The sequence below is a fragment of the Melampsora larici-populina genome (assembly GCF_000204055.1).
Source record: "Melampsora larici-populina 98AG31 unplaced genomic scaffold MELLAscaffold_2, whole genome shotgun sequence".
NCBI lineage: Eukaryota > Fungi > Basidiomycota > Pucciniomycetes > Pucciniales > Melampsoraceae > Melampsora > Melampsora laricis-populina.
Genome location: NW_006768766.1, coordinates 2,445,271 through 2,462,225, shown reverse-complemented (window position 1 = coordinate 2,462,225; position 16,955 = coordinate 2,445,271). Strand labels below are relative to the sequence as shown.

Below are 16,955 nucleotides of genomic sequence, written 5' to 3'. Positions count from 1 at the left end.
TGGAAGGTGGATTGATGCAGTGTGATTTGAATGATGCTAGCTAAGCTGATAGGTGTGATCAAGATCGAAAGTGATTTCATTGAATGTAAGGATTCTGAGTTGAGTGATGTGAGTGGTGGTGGTGGTTGGTTTGAGGAATCCAAGAAAGTACTCAAGGTGGTTGGGTGTTGGTGTTGGGTTGAACCGCGAAGTGTTTATCGCAAGAGTTTGATTCATGAGATAGGTAATATTGGGAGAAGTCGAATCGAAATTTAAGAAATGTTGAGAGGGTATGGGTGAATGAGTAGGTTACTTGTATGTAGATCAGGGTTGTTGTTGTACATACATGACGAGTACGAGGGCCCAGCCGGTTTGACTCAGCAGTAAGGAGGTAAGGACTTGTCTATGGACACGTCTGGGGCTGTAGACGCGTCCGAATAGGTCTTTGTAAGGAGATGTGTGAGAAAAGAGAGTCTTGAGACACGTCCTGCTTGTCCTTGAGTCTATAAGGGAAGAGACGGGCTTTACCCGCCAGGAATTACACGTTTTCCCTCGGGTATTACCCTAAGGGTCAGGTAGCCACAGGTGACTTGGACGATGTTATAAATTTTACGTAAAATAATTTTAAAACGGACTCCCTTTTTATGTTTCCCGTTTTAAAATTAGCGTAAACTTACGCTTATAAAAAGTATCCGGTCAACCTTTTGACCTTTTCAATGATGGTATCGCCCACTTCATCAAACATGAGATCAGTCAAGAAGGCCATCTTGTCATTGTCTTCGAAGGGAATGTTGCCAAAGCTTGGAGCGATTGGGTCACCACTTCGATTCTTTTTACGACCATAATCATCCAACATGCTTGCTTTTTACAAACGGTCAAGTTTAAAGTTTTACAGTGTCGTATAAAACTTGACCGAATTTTTAAAAAATCATATAAAAGATTTAAACTTGAAACCCCTTATTAGGGGGTGTCAAGTTCAATTTTTTTACGGCAAAAACCGTAAAATAATTTCCTGTCGTAGCATAAATTTACGTAAATTTTACGAAAACGGGAAAGTTTTTATGAATCCCGTTCTTGTAAAAATGTAAACATGTAAGTTTACAACCCAAATTTGAAGACCTCACCTGGGCTGTTTCACTCTCGGAAAAAGGTGGACTAGAGAGTGGATGCAAGGACAACCTTGCATCCTGTTACCAACAGTTTTCTCCTTGCCAAGCGGATAATCAAGGCAAAAAAGCCAAAAAGTCTTGATCATGGCCTACAAGTGATCATAAAAACTCGGCAAAGTTTTTTTACAGTCAAAATGTAAAAACTTTCCCGTGTTTAATTTTTTTTGATGTAAAAATTTGAACTTGACACCCCTTATTCAACTTGAAACCCCCTAGTATAGGAGTTGATGAGCGTAATTTTTAGAGCATGTCATTAAGCTCACCCGATAAGGGTGATCATGAAGAATATGTCACAACACTCATCCTGCACTACATACTTGATGTGGCCTGCTCCTGAGACATCTCGTCTTAATTGAAGCATTATTGCGGTTGTCGGTTTCAGCCTCGGCGGCTGGCCTGCCCGCCTCTGCCCGCCTCTGCTCTACATAGTAGTCTAATGTAAGCACTTGCCCGTTACATCGGTGTTGATCATTGAAGAATCAAGCTATGGATGACTCTAACGCTCATCAAACACTTGCGAACGAAGCCTTTTCAAAGTCCGGTGGTAAGACCTCTGCCTCACTTTGATCAATTCTGTTGTCTAATGCAGAACCCATCAATCTGAGTTGTAGAGACTGACTGTAACATTTCTACATTTGTCAAAATCTAGCTTCAGGTCTTTACGATCGAGCTAGACCAACTTATCCACTCCAATCTATCAATCGAATCCTCGCGCATTTGCCTGATCATGATGCTAATGTAGTTGAACTTGGAGCAGGAACTGGGATCTTCACTCGAGCAATCTTATCTAATGCCAAACCGGGACAAATCAAGAATTGGAATGCAATTGAGCCTGCTGTAAAGAGGATAACTGAAATCTTCTGATCATATGTGAACAAGCTTATTGATATGAACACTTTTTGCTTGCTTACAGGCTGGTATGAGAGAAAGTTTCATGCAATCGGTTAAAACATACTCTGCAGAAGGACCTTCAATTGGATGTGATCATGGTACTTTTGATTGCATGGAATCCATTCAATCAGAATTCGCTGATATGGTAACAGCTGCACAAGCATGGCATTGGACTGGATCAGATGCTGATTTTCAAGAGAAATGTGTAAAAGAAGTCTCAAGAGTTTTGAAGCCCAAGGGTTATTTTGTTTTGATTTGGTATGGTCCACTGAGGATTTTTGATTCTAGCCATTCCTTTTGTTTATCTATATTCTTGTACCCGTTCTAACCGAATTTGGTTCATTTCGATAGGAATCTCAAAGACCGGGAAGCCTGTGAATGGGCGGGGCGGATCAGGGATGCATACGAAGTTCACGAAGCTGGTACTCCCCAATATAGACTTGGTCTATGGAAAACTTTATTCCAAACCAAAACCTTCAAGGAATCTTTCAAGCTCTTACCACCTGATGAAATTCCTAACCAATTGAAATCGAATTCAAAGAAAAACGTAGATGATAGTATTGATGAATCTATACCTACTTTAACAGTCACTACTCAGACTCCTTTGACACTTGATGGTCTTCAAGCTAGGATCTTATCAAAGAGTTATATCACCGCATTGGATTCTGATGGTCAACAAAAAGTTAAGGATGAACTCAAATCTGTGTGGGATCATCATATTGTTGGAAACCCTGCTACAGAATGGATTGATGAGAAGACTGTCAAATTCCCTTATGTTACTCACTTATACGTCCTGCAAAAGCGGTGATTGGGCTATGTTTTTGTTTGTATTCCACAGCATTGTGGGAACGTCGTTTGTATATAAGTAGATCCTTGTTTCATTCTTGGATGTCTAATGAGTTATTACGCTTGTTGAAAATAGTATGCTACATAAGTGTTTGAGAAGCCACCTTCAGATACGATGTGAATGGGAGATGCTGGACTGTTATATCATGCTACCAGGATATACAGCTGCATAAGATTTGTCTTCTTTACCCTGACGTCATAGTTTTCTTTCTGTTTACCGTCTTTGAAAACATGAGTCATGACGTCATGATAGTTTACCACTTCTGTTTGAACCTTTCAGTTTCATCAGGTTTCATCTCTGTATTCATCCGTTTAAAATTCTCTCATTGAGTTTACCTTATGCTTTCTTTTGAAGGCCTATTCGACAAAAACTCAAACTCAAACCCACATGAAACCAACATATATTGATCCGATTTGAGCACCAGAAGGAAGCAATTGACTGAGATATACAATTAAAAGTCTCCTTCGAGCTCAGCAGGATCTTGAACGATATTTCCTTCTCATCGCCTAAAGCAATTGCTCAAGAGTCAAGTGGGAATCAATTTGGAAAAAATCTGCATATCCCACCTTGTCTTGGCCTCGAGTGCACTATTGATTATACCTTATGATTGCCAACTATCTCCGACATCAAACTATAGATCCAAGGCTCGGAAGTGATTGGTCATGATCTATTTCATTCAAAGATTCTCGTTTCAGTCTCAGAAAGCCGAGTGATACCGTTACGTGAGATCTATATTGTGACGAGATCAACTCGGGTATCGCCATCTAGCATACCATCCTTGAGACTTTGAGAGACTACGGATTGCATACATGCATTGGCTTCCTAGAGTCAGCTGACCGTGACGAGCCGATAATGGTCACAAATTTCTAAGCAAATATCGCATAGCGGGGCTTCAAGTCGGCCAAAAAGTGCCTAAAGTCTTATGCCCTTTGTCCTCACAGCCCTTCAAGATTTATTTTTCCAAAACCAAATTGCTAGGAATATGCTTCTCGGGTGGGGCTTTCTGAAGCGTAGCGTCTTGATGTAAGGACAGTTGTATCTTAGGCATTTTTTGAACCCCGATTACCTTGACCGTATCACACTCCGATATCGGATGACAATCTCCTTCTAATCGATGCATCTGAGCTGAGAAGACTCCTATCCTGACCGCTTTATCTTCACGAGATCAGAGAACTCAATACGTTTTAAGAGATTCTCTTGGCACACGTGAAACGAAAGACTAGAAATTAACATCAATCAAGCACAGGGAAAACTTCACAGCCTCAATCACCTTGATAAATATGCAAAGATATGAAAGTATATTTTGTCAGGCAGGTCATCCAGGTCAAACGACGTGGAGGGAGCAGCACAAAATATACGTTGCTGCACCACGTTATGACTCGAAGCTAATCAGTCACTCTAAGCTCACGCTGAGGGCAAATGCGACTGAGCTCTATCAATCGAAATGCATTTGATGGAGATTGGGACGAGTGGGAGTCAGTGAACAAGTCTCAAAGATTGACTCGTGACTATAGATATTCCCCCTATCGAGCTGGTCGAACAGATCCTCTTGAATAATGTCAACTTTGATATTTTTTGGACATCTAAATTCTGATAAACAGGTCTTCGAAGTTGATACGCCGTGACCATAAATCAGATACCAACTTTTTGGTCGACATCCAGCTCAATGATTTACGAGATCAATTGCTGAAATGAATTCATCATCTCTTAGACTTCACTAGAGCCAAGCTCCCTCCTTTGGAGGAACTTTTATGGCATTCCAACTGTCCATTCAAACTTCCATTAACCAAATTCACCATGTACGGTATGAGTCAGGATCCCCCCACTTCCTCACGCTCATCGGACTATCGGACTTAGGTAGGCATCAAGCACGCCTTTGGCACTTCTCAAGCCCATCCTAGCACATCTTCAAAGGTTTCTTTCATACCGCCAGCATGTGACTCTAAAGCGCCATTTTTGCTTTCGGCTTTCCTTTGATGACTAAATTCCTTAGAAAGCTGACCTCGGCGTGACACCGCTCAATCTTAAACGCCTCAATATTTTTGTACGCATTCTCTTGAGATTGTTGATCTTCTTTGCGGGGGTTCAGACGGGGTCTAACTTACTGATCCAAGCTTTCACCGCTGTGAGGCTGAGGTAGAATAATACTTGAGATATGAACTTCAATAGACTTCCATTATTCAAATTTATCAAACCTTTTCACGTTTTAAAATTAGAAAATGACGTTTGGTCTAAATTCAAGGTCCTTATCGGGGAAACTTCGATCACATATGTTGAAGAGAATCGATGATCTTAGATTTTTTCTGGAACCTATCAGGCTGAGTTGGGTTGACGAGGGCTGATGCAATCGTAGGTCGGGCCAGGGTATCAGTAAACACTAGACTCAGTGGCTCAAGTCACACTCCATCACCTCGGTGTTTGGTCGATCTTCTTTTTCTGTCTTTTCTCTTCTCTTCTCATTTTGACTTCCTTTGACTGTGCACTGGTGACTGTGATACCGTTTCTAAAGGATTTTGAAATCAGAAATGTATCCAACATCGCATTGGACTTACTTCTTCTTCCACCAATGCTTCTCATTGAAAACAATTCATGCATACATGGGAGTAGACTCGTTTTTTTCGAGTCCAAACCTGCAATTTTCGGGTTTCACTCCACACTCCACTCGCATCTCTAACTTCAATCGAAACACTTTTACGCAAGAGAGACAAAGTCCAACTTATCATCTAATTAGCGATATGACCTCATCTTTTCAAACCCATCCTCCACTCATACAGCTTGGTTTTTTTTTCTTGCCCAATGCCCGAAGAAGCTCAAGCATTGCTTCGGACAGAGTTTAATAAGCTCCTCTGACCTTTCTTTCTTCTGTAAGGGGAAAAAGGGTCACACGAATTAAATCTTTGTGAAATTGTTTTAAAATGCCATTCATCGGGGTTTGTCCTGCCATATCTTAGTTTGAAGTTTTACGAAGCGGAAAATTCGGAGCCGCATTCACGTTTTGATAAGTTGTTAAAACAAATTAGTTTAAATAAGCAATAAAGCTTTTCTTCACTCATCCTTCTCCTTCTCTCATTGCACACAAATTCTGTATCAAACCTTTTCAAATCTATCATAAGCTTCCATCTCCTTCCGGAACTTGATCATTCGAAGAAGTCTTTCAAACACAGATCATGCTTGAACCCATATTGAAAAGTCCCTTCAATCTGTCATTCTCATATAATATTCTAATTGAAAACACCTGGTTGCATTTGATCATCCTGGTCACATTGAGCTCAGTCAGTTCAAATTTTAAACATCACCAAGCTTATTTCCACCTATGATGTCTTACATCTTCACAGTTCTACGTCTAACTGATGCTTTGATTTTAATTCCTGTTATTTGTTGTTTGAAATGTCTTAAAATAGGCTACTCATGCAGTTCTCAGACGTCATGAGCCAACATTTTCGTCTTACATTTATACGCTTGGAATCTCTCTGACGATTCTGACGTTGATTTTCAAAAGTTTCTTAATAGCCTTCGAACTGATTTCTTTCCTAAACCTCTTGCTTGGAATTCAAATCTTGTTATATCGTCAATTTTGGCATGATTTAAAAAACTTTCCTGGACCAAAGTTAGCAGCTATAAGTCAATTTTGGTTACTTAGGGAAGCTTATCTTGGTAGAACTCGATTCACCATGAAAGAAGTTGGGGATCAATATGGAGATTGGGTAAGAATTGGTAAGTGGGTTTTCCACTTTGGATTTATCATTCATCATCTTCTTTACGTTGAATTATGTTTTATGTTTAGGTCCTAATGAGCTCTATACGGTAAGCTTAAATGCCTTATGGACCATCATGGGTCCCAAAGGATGGAGTAAAGGGGTATCTTATGATTCCGGAATCACAAAAGACAAACAAGGCGGAGATAGTGTTCTGACTCTAAAGACTTGTTGAGTATCATTGATATTACATTCCAAAAAAACTTCTCAAAACAGAATCAATCTGATTTTGAATACCCTCTTCGACAATGTGTTGTTGACAATTCTTCGAAATCAAACTGCACACTTGCATCTGTTTGTTGTTGAAATTCTAGTGCCCGACCATGCTACTAGGCGTAGAATGTCAGTATCTTCTTTCCTTATCTTTGTAGTGATGTTGAACATGAGTCTTAATTCGAGATGCTTGGCTTTAATCAATTTTCTTGCTTCTCGCCTTTCTGATTATATCTTTGATCATATCACATAGCTGGGATAAAGCTTTCACACCTAAAGCTATTCATTCTTACTTACCTGCAATCGAAGCTCGAATGGATCAATTATTAGGAGTATTGGATCAACATGCATTGGATGAAACCCCGGTGGATCTGTGCTTGCAGCTTGGTTACTTTGTTTATGATTGTTAGTACAGTTTCTTTTCACTTTCCTTCATCCTTTACAAGAACTTGAGACTCGGATTTAATTAATGCATATATAACCCAAAACTGATGAATGTCATATATATTCTCTCTCCATGTCTTATAACGTAATGGTCACCAAAAGTTATGACTGATATGGCATTCGGAGGTTAGTTAGTTTCCAAAGTTGATATCTAAAAAATCAATCGAATGATAAGTTAAAGAACCCCCGTTTGACTATAACCCTAAACTCTCAATCAAAGACGGAACAAGCTTACTCATCAATCAACATGATGAACATGGGATTTTAAGTCATATGGGCAGAGTAGTTCAACAAGTTGGAATCCTTAGAAATGTACCATGGTTAACTTCATTAGTCAATCAACTTCCAAATCAAAAGATCAAACAACAAGATCAATTTAGAGAATTCACTAAATCTATGTTCTTACGTCGTTATAAACAAGGATTAGCTACTGAACTTGATGTTTTTCATTATCTTGTGAGTTTTTAAGATCTATCAAACATTATCCTACAAAAAAAGAATTGGAATAAAGTAGACGAAGACACTGACCACTTTTTTGGGTCTGGCGGGTGTTTAAAAAATTTGAAGTTGGGAGAAGATTCAGAAACAGGTACTAAGCTCAGTTTTTCTGAACTCGTGGCAGATTCCACTTTAGTGATAATGTAAGTTTGAATACCGTTGGAAACAATATGATCAATGAATAGAAAAGATTGAATGAGTTTTCAAAAAAAACGCAAGTTTCAAAAAAACTGATAGATTTCATCATTTCTTTTACTATTCAATTTGATCAGCGCAGGAGCAGATACAACGAGAACGGTCATGGTGGCTCTATTTCTATACCTCCTTCGATCCCCAAAGCACATGGAAAGACTCCAAGGTGAACTATCAAAAGCAACAGACCTAAGTTCCACAAGTTTATCAAAAATATCATATTTAGATGCATGTATAAAAGAAGCCATGAGATTACAACCACCCTCACCAGCAAACATTCAAAGAATTACACCAGATGAAGGTATGATGATCGATGGAATCTTTATACCAGGTGGTACTAAAGTTAGAATGAGTAATTGGGCAATGCAACGTGATTCACGTTATTTCGAATCACCTGAATCCTTTTGGCCTGAACGTTGGATTGAAACTCCTTCAATTGCTAATCCACATAATCCAAAAGCATTTTTTCCTTTTATGATCGGACCTGGAACTTGTGTTGCAAAAAATTTAGCTATGGTGGAAATGCGTTTGGTGAGTATAATCTTTTCTCTCATATCAAAAGATTAAGATTTAATGAAAACTGACTCAAACAATCTCTTCATGTTTACGTTTGATTGCAGGTGATAGCTCATATTTTAATCAATTATAATCTTGAATTCGCTCCTGGTTTTGATGATATTGGATTTGAAAAATCTTGGACAGATGCTTATCTTTTATTAATCGAATCCCCTTTTTTGATCAAACTTAAATCAAAAAATGTTTGAAATCCTTAGAAACCCACCCATTCACTTTTCTTATTGAAATTTTCAAAGCAAACCTCATTTCAATTCCAATTTAAATCTTAACTACTTTTTTTATTTAAATTTTTGGTCAATTTTGACATTCTTGTTCTTCAAAACTTGTCATCAATCCTGTTTGTAACGTTTTTCATCTTTCAGAGAAGATTAGGATTTGAAATTCTTTACTTATGGATGAGCATCAAAACCAACTTTATTAAAAAAATTGAGATGTATTTTATGGTATTTTTGGTTATCATTTAAAATCAGGTATCAAATACATTATATATAAATTATCAGATTAGATTGAAATAAAACAAGGAGGATTTCAGACATTATACGGAAACCTTATTGGAATTATTGATTGACATTGATAAAAAAATACAATCCAAAGAAAATGAAATTGAGAAAAAAGAAGAAAACTTGAATGATATACTTTCAAAAACAATCATCAATCAAATCAACCAAAATCTAAACGTCTTGCTAATTTTCTCGTTCGATCATCATCATCAAGTACCATAGGTTCACCAGCTCCCACATTCGCACCTTTCCTTTTCTTAGCTGTCATTCCAGTGGTATTATCTTGTGGCGCAATTGGACGAGGAACAAGTGCTCCTTTTGGTTTTGGTAATCTACTTGGTTCAGTTGGATAAGGTTTAGATAAAAAATAATCATGTTTAAGAGCCTAAAGCGAAATAAATACAAACTTATCAGTTTACTAGGCAACCAGTTTTGGAAGATTTTGAGCATTTACTTGACGTGAGGTGATTCGTTTACGTGGATCATAGGTTAGACATTTTTCCAAAAATTGGATTGCGTCATCTCCTGCTGCACTAAAAAGTAATTCTAACGGTTGTTTCGGTTGACGAGGAAATTCAAGATAATCTGCTAAACGTTTATGACCCTATAATATCCAAGAGATCGAAATATCAATAACCCTATTCGAAGCTTTTGTTTAAATAACAAACATTGGCAGACAGAAAGAAACTTAACTGGCCATTCCTGTTCAGTTGGAGTCCCAAGTGCTTTAAAGATTGTATTTAATTGATCGAAATCACTTTCACCAACTAAATAAGGAGTCCTCAACATTAATTCGGCAAAGATACAACCTGCTGCCCAAATATCAACTCCTGCAGAATAAGCACGTGCACCATAAAGCAATTCGGGTGGTCTATACCATCTAAAACCACCCAAACAAATTCAATCAGTCTGAAATTAAGATTTAAAGAATTTGGAAAGTTGAAAGATTAAACGAACCTTGTTACTACTTGACACGTCATTCTTGTTCCTGGATCAGCATACTCACGAGCTAATCCGAAATCAGCAATTTTAAGTGTACCATCAGATGCGATCAAAAGATTGTTGGGTTTCATATCCTACAAGAAAATCCCATCATAATCAGATTCAAAACCTCAAAAAGGCTTTTTCAAGAAATGATGATTGACTTACACGATGTAAAATCCAATTCTGATGACAAAAATCAAGACCTTTGATGGTCATATACATCCAACTTTTGATATCTGATGCTTGAAAAACTAAACTACGATCTTTGATGACTGCTTCTAAATCGGTATCTAAGAATTCTAATACTAAATTAAGATTTGATTTTGATGAAAAGACATCTAATAACTATTTTGAATAAAAAAAAAAGGAAAGATCAGAAGGGTGGTTTCTTTTTCTAGAGATTGATTGGAATTATTACTTACTCCGATCACATTTGGATGACTTAATTCTTGTAAAAATTTAACTTCTCTTATTGCTGACATATCTAATCCATCTTTAAATTGACCTGCCTATTCCCAACCCAAACCAAAAAAAAAACCAAAATCAGTATGCATTCTCTAGAGATCGATCTCATGAATTTTAGAAAGCCGAATGTAAAAAGTTTTCTTAGATAGTTACTTTGATTTTCTTAATAGCCACTTTTCTACCCGTTTTCTTTTCATGTCCTTCGTAAACACTTGCATAAGTACCTTCACCAATCTTTTTTTCTTTTGTATAACTTTGTTGAATTCTCAAGTTAGCTAATTCGGCTGCTTCCATGTTTTTGTTTTTTCTGATTCGATTTTCTGAAGTGATTGCTTGGGTGGTTTGGATGGTTCGTGAAGATAAGGAAAGGCCTTTTTACATTTTCTTGATGATTGAGTGTTGTTGTGTTCGGTTTGTATTTGCCGAATGGTTTTGTTTTGAAAATTCAAATTTAACTGTATGTACACGCTACTACAGCTACTACACCGTCACGGTACTGGGAACTTGGAAGTCAGGTAGACCACCAACGCCAAAAATATCCGCAACAAGAACAACCAACATCAACCACGACAATACTCAGCAGAACAATCAATCAAAATGGATATCGACTTTGATGATCTCGTCACTAAACAACTCGATCCAAATGATCCATCCAATTCACGTCTACAAGCAGACCATGCGAACCTACTTAGCTCACTCGATCGCGCCACCCGATCACGTCAATTAGCCGTCCCAACCAATGAAGTAGCAATCCGAGTGAGACTACGAGAACTCGGAGAACCTATGACATTATTTGGAGAAAGACCTGAAGATAGAAGAGATCGACTAAGATATGTTTTAAGTCAGATTGCAGAAGCAAAAGGATGGGAATTAGAAAAAGATGGAATGGAAGAAGATGAAAATAAAGATGAAGAGGAAGATGAAGATGAAGATGAAGAATTTTATACCGAAGGAACTGATGAACTTTTAATGTCTAGAAGGTTTATTGCTGATTTTAGTTTAGCTAATGCTCGTAAACGGATTATTAGACAAAAATTAGAAGCTAATTTACCTTTAAATAGAATCATGTCAACCAGAAAAGCCGTTTATGCAGAATTAAAGGTATGGTGATTGAACTAAGATGACTCAGTTTGAGCTTTGAGGCTAACTTTTTGGAAATTCTATATTTATTAGACTTATACTAATCTCGGTTCTCAAGTGGGTGACGAACGTCCAATCTCGATGGTCAGATTTTCTCCAAATTCAAAATTATTAGCTACTGGATCTTGGACTGGTACAGCAAAAGTTTGGAATATACCAAGTTGTACACCCTATGCAGATGAAAAGGATAGTAAGAGTGTCTTTAAAGGTTAGTCATATCTTTCTATGGATCCTCCAAAGATTTACTTTTGGTTTCAATCGGTTCAACTCTATTCCTACCAGTCACGATTCCCATATATATCGCTCCTTTACGAAGAGATCACCTTTGTTGTAGATCTTTCAATATCAATCTTGTTTTTTTTATTCTTTTCTATTCAAAAGGACTCTTGAAAAGATCCATGGCTTAACCTCTTTTTATCGTCAACTCTCTCTCTCTCTCTGATCACTGTCGCCGTCAACAGAGACTGACTAAACTATCACCCAAGGATGATCAACGTCGATACTCGGACTGACGTCGTCTGCGCTATTTCAATCATCCTTTTGCTTTCTCTTTACATCTATTACGCGCCTTGTGCATCTTAATCTTCCGAATATGATCTCGGCGATTTGGCATGACTCAGGTCATTCTGATCGAATCGGTGGATTGGCTTGGCATCCGGAAGCTACTATTGGGCAATCAACTTCAAGTCTAAATATGGTCACAGGTGGTGCAGATTCAAAAGTTCAATTATGGTCACTTACTTCGTACGTTTCACTCTATTGAAATCCAATCAGATCCAATAAACTTGTATAAAATTTAAAAGTGATCATGATTCTAATGTAGGTGTACCTAAACTTTTTCTAGAGAAAAGCCATTAAGGACATTAGAAGGACATGGAGGACGAGTTTGTAGAGTAGCCTTTCATCCAGCTGGACGTCATGTTGCTTCTGCTTCTTTTGATACTACTTGGCGTTTATGGGATGCAGAAACAGGTACCGAATTGTTAACACAAGAGGGACATTCAAGAGAAGTTTATAGTTTAGAATTCCAATCAGATGGAGCTTTACTTTGTTCAGGTGGTTTAGATGCTATCGGTAGAGTTTGGGATTTAAGGAGTGGAAAAACTGTGATGGTATTAGATGGACATGTAAAAGATATTCTTGCAATTGATTTTTCTCCTAACGGGTAAGATTTTATTAACCCACACAAATAAAAAATGATGAATTCTGAACTGATGTGTTAATAATCTTTTGGAATGAATAGTCATCAAATTGCAACAGGATCAAATGATGATAATATAAGAATTTGGGATATAAGATCATTAAAAGCAATTTATACGATACCAGCACATCTTTCATCAGTTTCAGATGTAAGATTTTTTAAAGTAACACCTAATTCGAATTTCAAATTTCCATTTACATTAGATTTGGATTCTAAAGAAAAAGATGCTAAAAAATCTGCAGCCAATTATTTGACTGGTAAAACTTTAAAACAAGAAGAAGAAGAAAAAGAAGAATTAGATAGAAGGGTTTTAGAAGGAAAAGGTGAGGGTGGTAAAGTTGAAGAAGAAGTTGAAGTTCCACTCAGTGGAATGTATTTGGCCAGTTGTGGTTATGATGGATATGTTAAACTTTGGTCTGCTGATGATTGGCAATTAGTTAAAGCTTTGTCTAGTGAAGCTGGTGGAAAAGTCATGAGTGTAGATATTGCTAGAGGTAAGCATTTTCTACTCTTTGGGTTGAAGTTTTCAATATTTGTTTCCATTGAGAAATTAACGATTTTTTCTTTTTGGAACTTGAAATCTAGATGGAAAATTCATGGCATCTGGAGAATGGACTAGAACATTTAAACTTTGGTCTGCTGAAAATGTAATACTTTGATTTGAGTTTTGTTTTATGAAAAGAATAGATTCAAAAAAATGCATATTGAAAGATGAAAGATGTGTTATTTTAATGGAAGTGCAATTGAAATGATTTGAAGATGTTGAGACATTAGCTTTTTTTGATAAGTCTCTTCCAGTGTGTACTGATTGCCAAAATAATCAGTTAACCTTTTTCCCTTCCAGGGGTTTGTCTTGAGCTGAAGTTTGTAATATGAGATGCTTAAATCCAAAGTTATTTTTTCTAAAGTGTGAGCAAGAACCTCTTTTAGATCATCATGTACTTTGAAAATTTTATTTGGGTGTGAGAGTGAGTCATTCTTCAAAGGTCTCTTTTTATGTGCTAAAGCAAGAAATCTACCAATCTACCCTGATGTAGTAAACTCCTTCCCGCCAGCCTGAGGAACAGATGAAGGACTTTGTTAAGATCAACTTATCCTTCTTGGCGTGGTAATTCAAAGATTGTGGTTTGCATCTACAGCAATACCTGTGGGTGTTTTTGTTGAATGAATATTGATAATCGCACTAAATGAGACCCCGGATTGGTAACTTGAAGATTGAGAGACAAAAACAAACATGACCAAAAACAAGTGAAGAAAAGATGCAAGGCAGATTGAGAGTCAGACTAGACCACATGCGGAAGCTTTGAACAACAATTTCAAAAAGCACTTTGCTAGCTAAAAAAAGAGAAGAAAGGACACAACCAACACCCCTCCCTGATCTCAAAGTGCACAACACCAAATCATCACTTCCACCTTTGCCCATTACACATTGCAAAACCACAGTCACATGTGATGGACTTTACCAAATTTTGATAAACCTATCACATCAACTCTCATGATTTGCCAACTTGTATTATTCAGTGAGTTGGTGGATCAATGGGGTATCCAATTTGTGCACCTGATCTCTTGAACCACTGGTTCACAAGACGCTGCACCCATTCCTTTGTTAATTTACCATTGTCTAAAATGAAATTTATGTAATCCTCCAGATGGAGATCATCAGACCAAATACTTGCCTTGAATTTCTTTTTGTTAGACTGCTTAAGTACAGCTGTTGGATCATTCATTGTGTGGTATCTCCACAACTTAATGATATCCTCTAGAAATTCCCAACCACTTCTACAAATAGAGATCCATACAGTGTCTACTTGGTCCTGATATGTGAGCCATAAGTTTGCAAGGAATGATGGTAGAATCTCTCTTTGCATTATTCTTATTGAATTAACAAGTTGACCTCTCAATGATCCCAAGTGTAAACCTGTAGAAAAGTCTTCTGCGCTAGTCAAGTCTTGGGGTGGGTTTAGAAGTGCTTGAATGATATTTTTTTGGGATTGATCAAAGAAGTCTGTGATTCTTTCCAGAAGGCTGTTGGGTATTTGAATTTCCCACATTCCAATATTTATAAGGAAATTCACATATTTATCCTTCAGTACAGGTAAAATCCTCTGATTGTAATTCCAAGAGTTTTAGTGGGTTCTGATGCTGTGATGATATTTTGTAAGTTTTGTGAGGATTCTCCTTTCGCATCTTGCCAGATCTTTTGATTTGAATTGTGAATTGCCTTGCCATCCTCAGCATCAGTTTCCAAATTTAGTGGAGATGTATCCCAATTGTTGTCTTGCATAAGATAGTTCTCAATGGATTCAAGGTGAGCTTGAAGTAAGCCTGTCTGAGGTGAACCATATTGATGTGAAGGTTGTTCTAGGTCTTTGAATTCATATTGCGCATGAATTGGTTGTTGAGGGGCAGACTGCATCAGATCTATCCATTCAAGATTCTCAGCATCCTCAGGTGTGAGTTTACCAGGGACAGTGATAGCAAGGACTACAAGGATAAAAAGTGTACAGAAGAGCAAGAACACAGGCTGATGAGCTTTCATGGTGCTTGTGAATGATGACCAGGAGCTTTAGACAAACGGGGAATACCAGAAATCTCTGACCCCATGTGTTTTTATATTGCAAAGCTTGGTACACATACAATTCTCAAAACATGAAACAATGGTGTTTTTTGTGTAACAGCTCACAGAGTTATTTTTGACTACTCAGCCTCAATGGTCAGGGTTTTTGATTGTGTTTAAGCTTTTGTACCTTATCTCAAAGCCTTTTTCCATAAGTTGTTTCAAACTTGTACAACCACTCCATTATGTGTTGGACATTGAGAAAAAATAATGAAGGTTTTTACTCACATTAAACTTTGAAATTTACCACTGAAAACCAACAAATACACCCCTTGCTGTTGTAAATCCAGTTAAAAACTGAATGGTGATTTTTTTCATTTTTCTCAATGTCCAACATATGATGGAATGATTGTATCTGAAGATTTCCAGAATAATTTCCTAAGAATAACTATGATCCCCTTGGTTCAGTCACATGTAGACCAGGCAAAACACAAAACAACATTTCTTTGTGTACCAAAAGGCTTACAGAGTTATTTGTACCTGCTCAAATTGAATGGTCAAGGTTTTTGTGTGTGTTTAAGCTTTTGTACCCTATCACAAAGCCTTTTCCTTGAGTTGTGCCAAACTTTCAGTTGAGAAGTTTCAGGATACTTTGTTAAGCTTAACTAAGCCCCTCTCCACATGCCCACGCCCGTGTTCTCAAAGAAAGGCATATGTCAGATTTGTGATTTTTGGCATAGCCTATAGGGCTTCCAAGATTAAGTTCCCGTACGTACTTTTTTCCAACTCCCCGGTGTGACCAGAAATGGTCCTATGTCTTATTTCAATGGCCTAAGAATGGCTGTATGGTTGTTGAATCAGATGTGGATAATGTTTTCTTGGAAAATTGGGACAGATGGGAAACCTAAAGAGTTTGTGGTACCAACATATGTAGAAAGGTTTGAAGAACAAGATAGAATAATTCTGGGACTTTTTGGAGAGGGGTAGAGGGGAAGTTGAAAAAGTTACTTAAGGGTACTTAATTCTTGGAAGTCCTCCACCAAATAAATTGCAAGCCTGCTGTATGCCCCTCTTTGAGGGTGTTCACATGGCCTTTTAGGGTGGTGTATGGCATGTATTGACCCTGCCTGGCCAAGCTTGCCCAAGGATATCTGGGAAGAAAGTAGTACACGCCCCGGGTCAGCTGAGCTTGTCCTGGGGAGCCCTAGAAGCCCTATCCTGGGCTCAGGCTCTGAGGGTGCCAGCCCTGACAATCTTGGTCTTATTCATTCAATACAGCTTCAAAGCTGGCCCTTTTTTCAAGGGATTTTGGCTAAATTGTATACAACACTAGCTGAACAGTACAAGTGAAGGGGCTAGTATACCTTAGAAGATCAGCCATCTAGTCAAAGTGTGGTGTGTTGTTGACCTGGTCTGCTTGAGAATGCAAGCATGTCTTTCCAGTGCCGTGCAATGCCCTGGGGCTGGCCATGTCACCTCAGGTTCAGGCTGTAGCCCTAGACCTCCCTAGATACCGTATGTGATTCTGAAATTCAACAAGGCCA

The 16,955-nt window shown here is 37.9% G+C and overlaps 5 protein-coding genes across 5 annotated transcripts; 3 read left to right on the top strand and 2 right to left on the bottom strand.

The window, feature by feature from the left end:
- Positions 1-1,634: 1,634 nt before the first annotated feature.
- Positions 1,635-2,847, top strand: MELLADRAFT_59189 (uncharacterized protein; the record flags this gene model as incomplete). Its single annotated transcript, XM_007404595.1, has 4 exons — positions 1,635-1,692; positions 1,798-1,985; positions 2,062-2,297; positions 2,391-2,847. 4 exons carry the CDS (start codon positions 1,635-1,637, stop codon positions 2,845-2,847), a joined length of 939 nt encoding a protein of 312 aa, XP_007404657.1.
- Positions 2,848-6,053: 3,206 nt separating this feature from the next.
- On the top strand, positions 6,054-8,752 carry MELLADRAFT_123517 (uncharacterized protein; the record flags this gene model as incomplete). Its single annotated transcript, XM_007404596.1, has 10 exons — positions 6,054-6,158; positions 6,294-6,600; positions 6,671-6,811; positions 6,956-6,983; positions 7,108-7,259; positions 7,401-7,424; positions 7,519-7,754; positions 7,866-7,939; positions 8,069-8,519; positions 8,609-8,752. 10 exons carry the CDS (start codon positions 6,054-6,056, stop codon positions 8,750-8,752), a joined length of 1,662 nt encoding a protein of 553 aa, XP_007404658.1.
- A 472-nt stretch (positions 8,753-9,224) lies between these two features.
- MELLADRAFT_32688 (uncharacterized protein) lies at positions 9,225-10,807 on the bottom strand (the record flags this gene model as incomplete). Its single annotated transcript, XM_007404337.1, has 7 exons — positions 9,225-9,449; positions 9,519-9,668; positions 9,758-9,944; positions 10,022-10,140; positions 10,214-10,393; positions 10,471-10,557; positions 10,667-10,807. The coding sequence occupies 7 exons, from the start codon at positions 10,805-10,807 to the stop codon at positions 9,225-9,227; spliced, it is 1,089 nt and encodes a 362-aa protein (XP_007404399.1).
- A 369-nt stretch (positions 10,808-11,176) lies between these two features.
- MELLADRAFT_24633 (uncharacterized protein) lies at positions 11,177-13,489 on the top strand (the record flags this gene model as incomplete). Its single annotated transcript, XM_007404597.1, has 7 exons — positions 11,177-11,614; positions 11,687-11,843; positions 12,274-12,397; positions 12,498-12,818; positions 12,897-13,017; positions 13,183-13,348; positions 13,440-13,489. Coding segments are annotated over 7 exons (1,377 nt in total), but the record flags the coding sequence as incomplete, so codon positions are not given.
- Positions 13,490-14,940: 1,451 nt separating this feature from the next.
- MELLADRAFT_59185 (uncharacterized protein) lies at positions 14,941-15,393 on the bottom strand (the record flags this gene model as incomplete). The annotated part of the gene is made up of 1 exon (XM_007404336.1): positions 14,941-15,393. The coding sequence occupies one exon, from the start codon at positions 15,391-15,393 to the stop codon at positions 14,941-14,943; it is 453 nt and encodes a 150-aa protein (XP_007404398.1).
- Between the last annotated feature and the right edge of the window lie 1,562 nt (positions 15,394-16,955).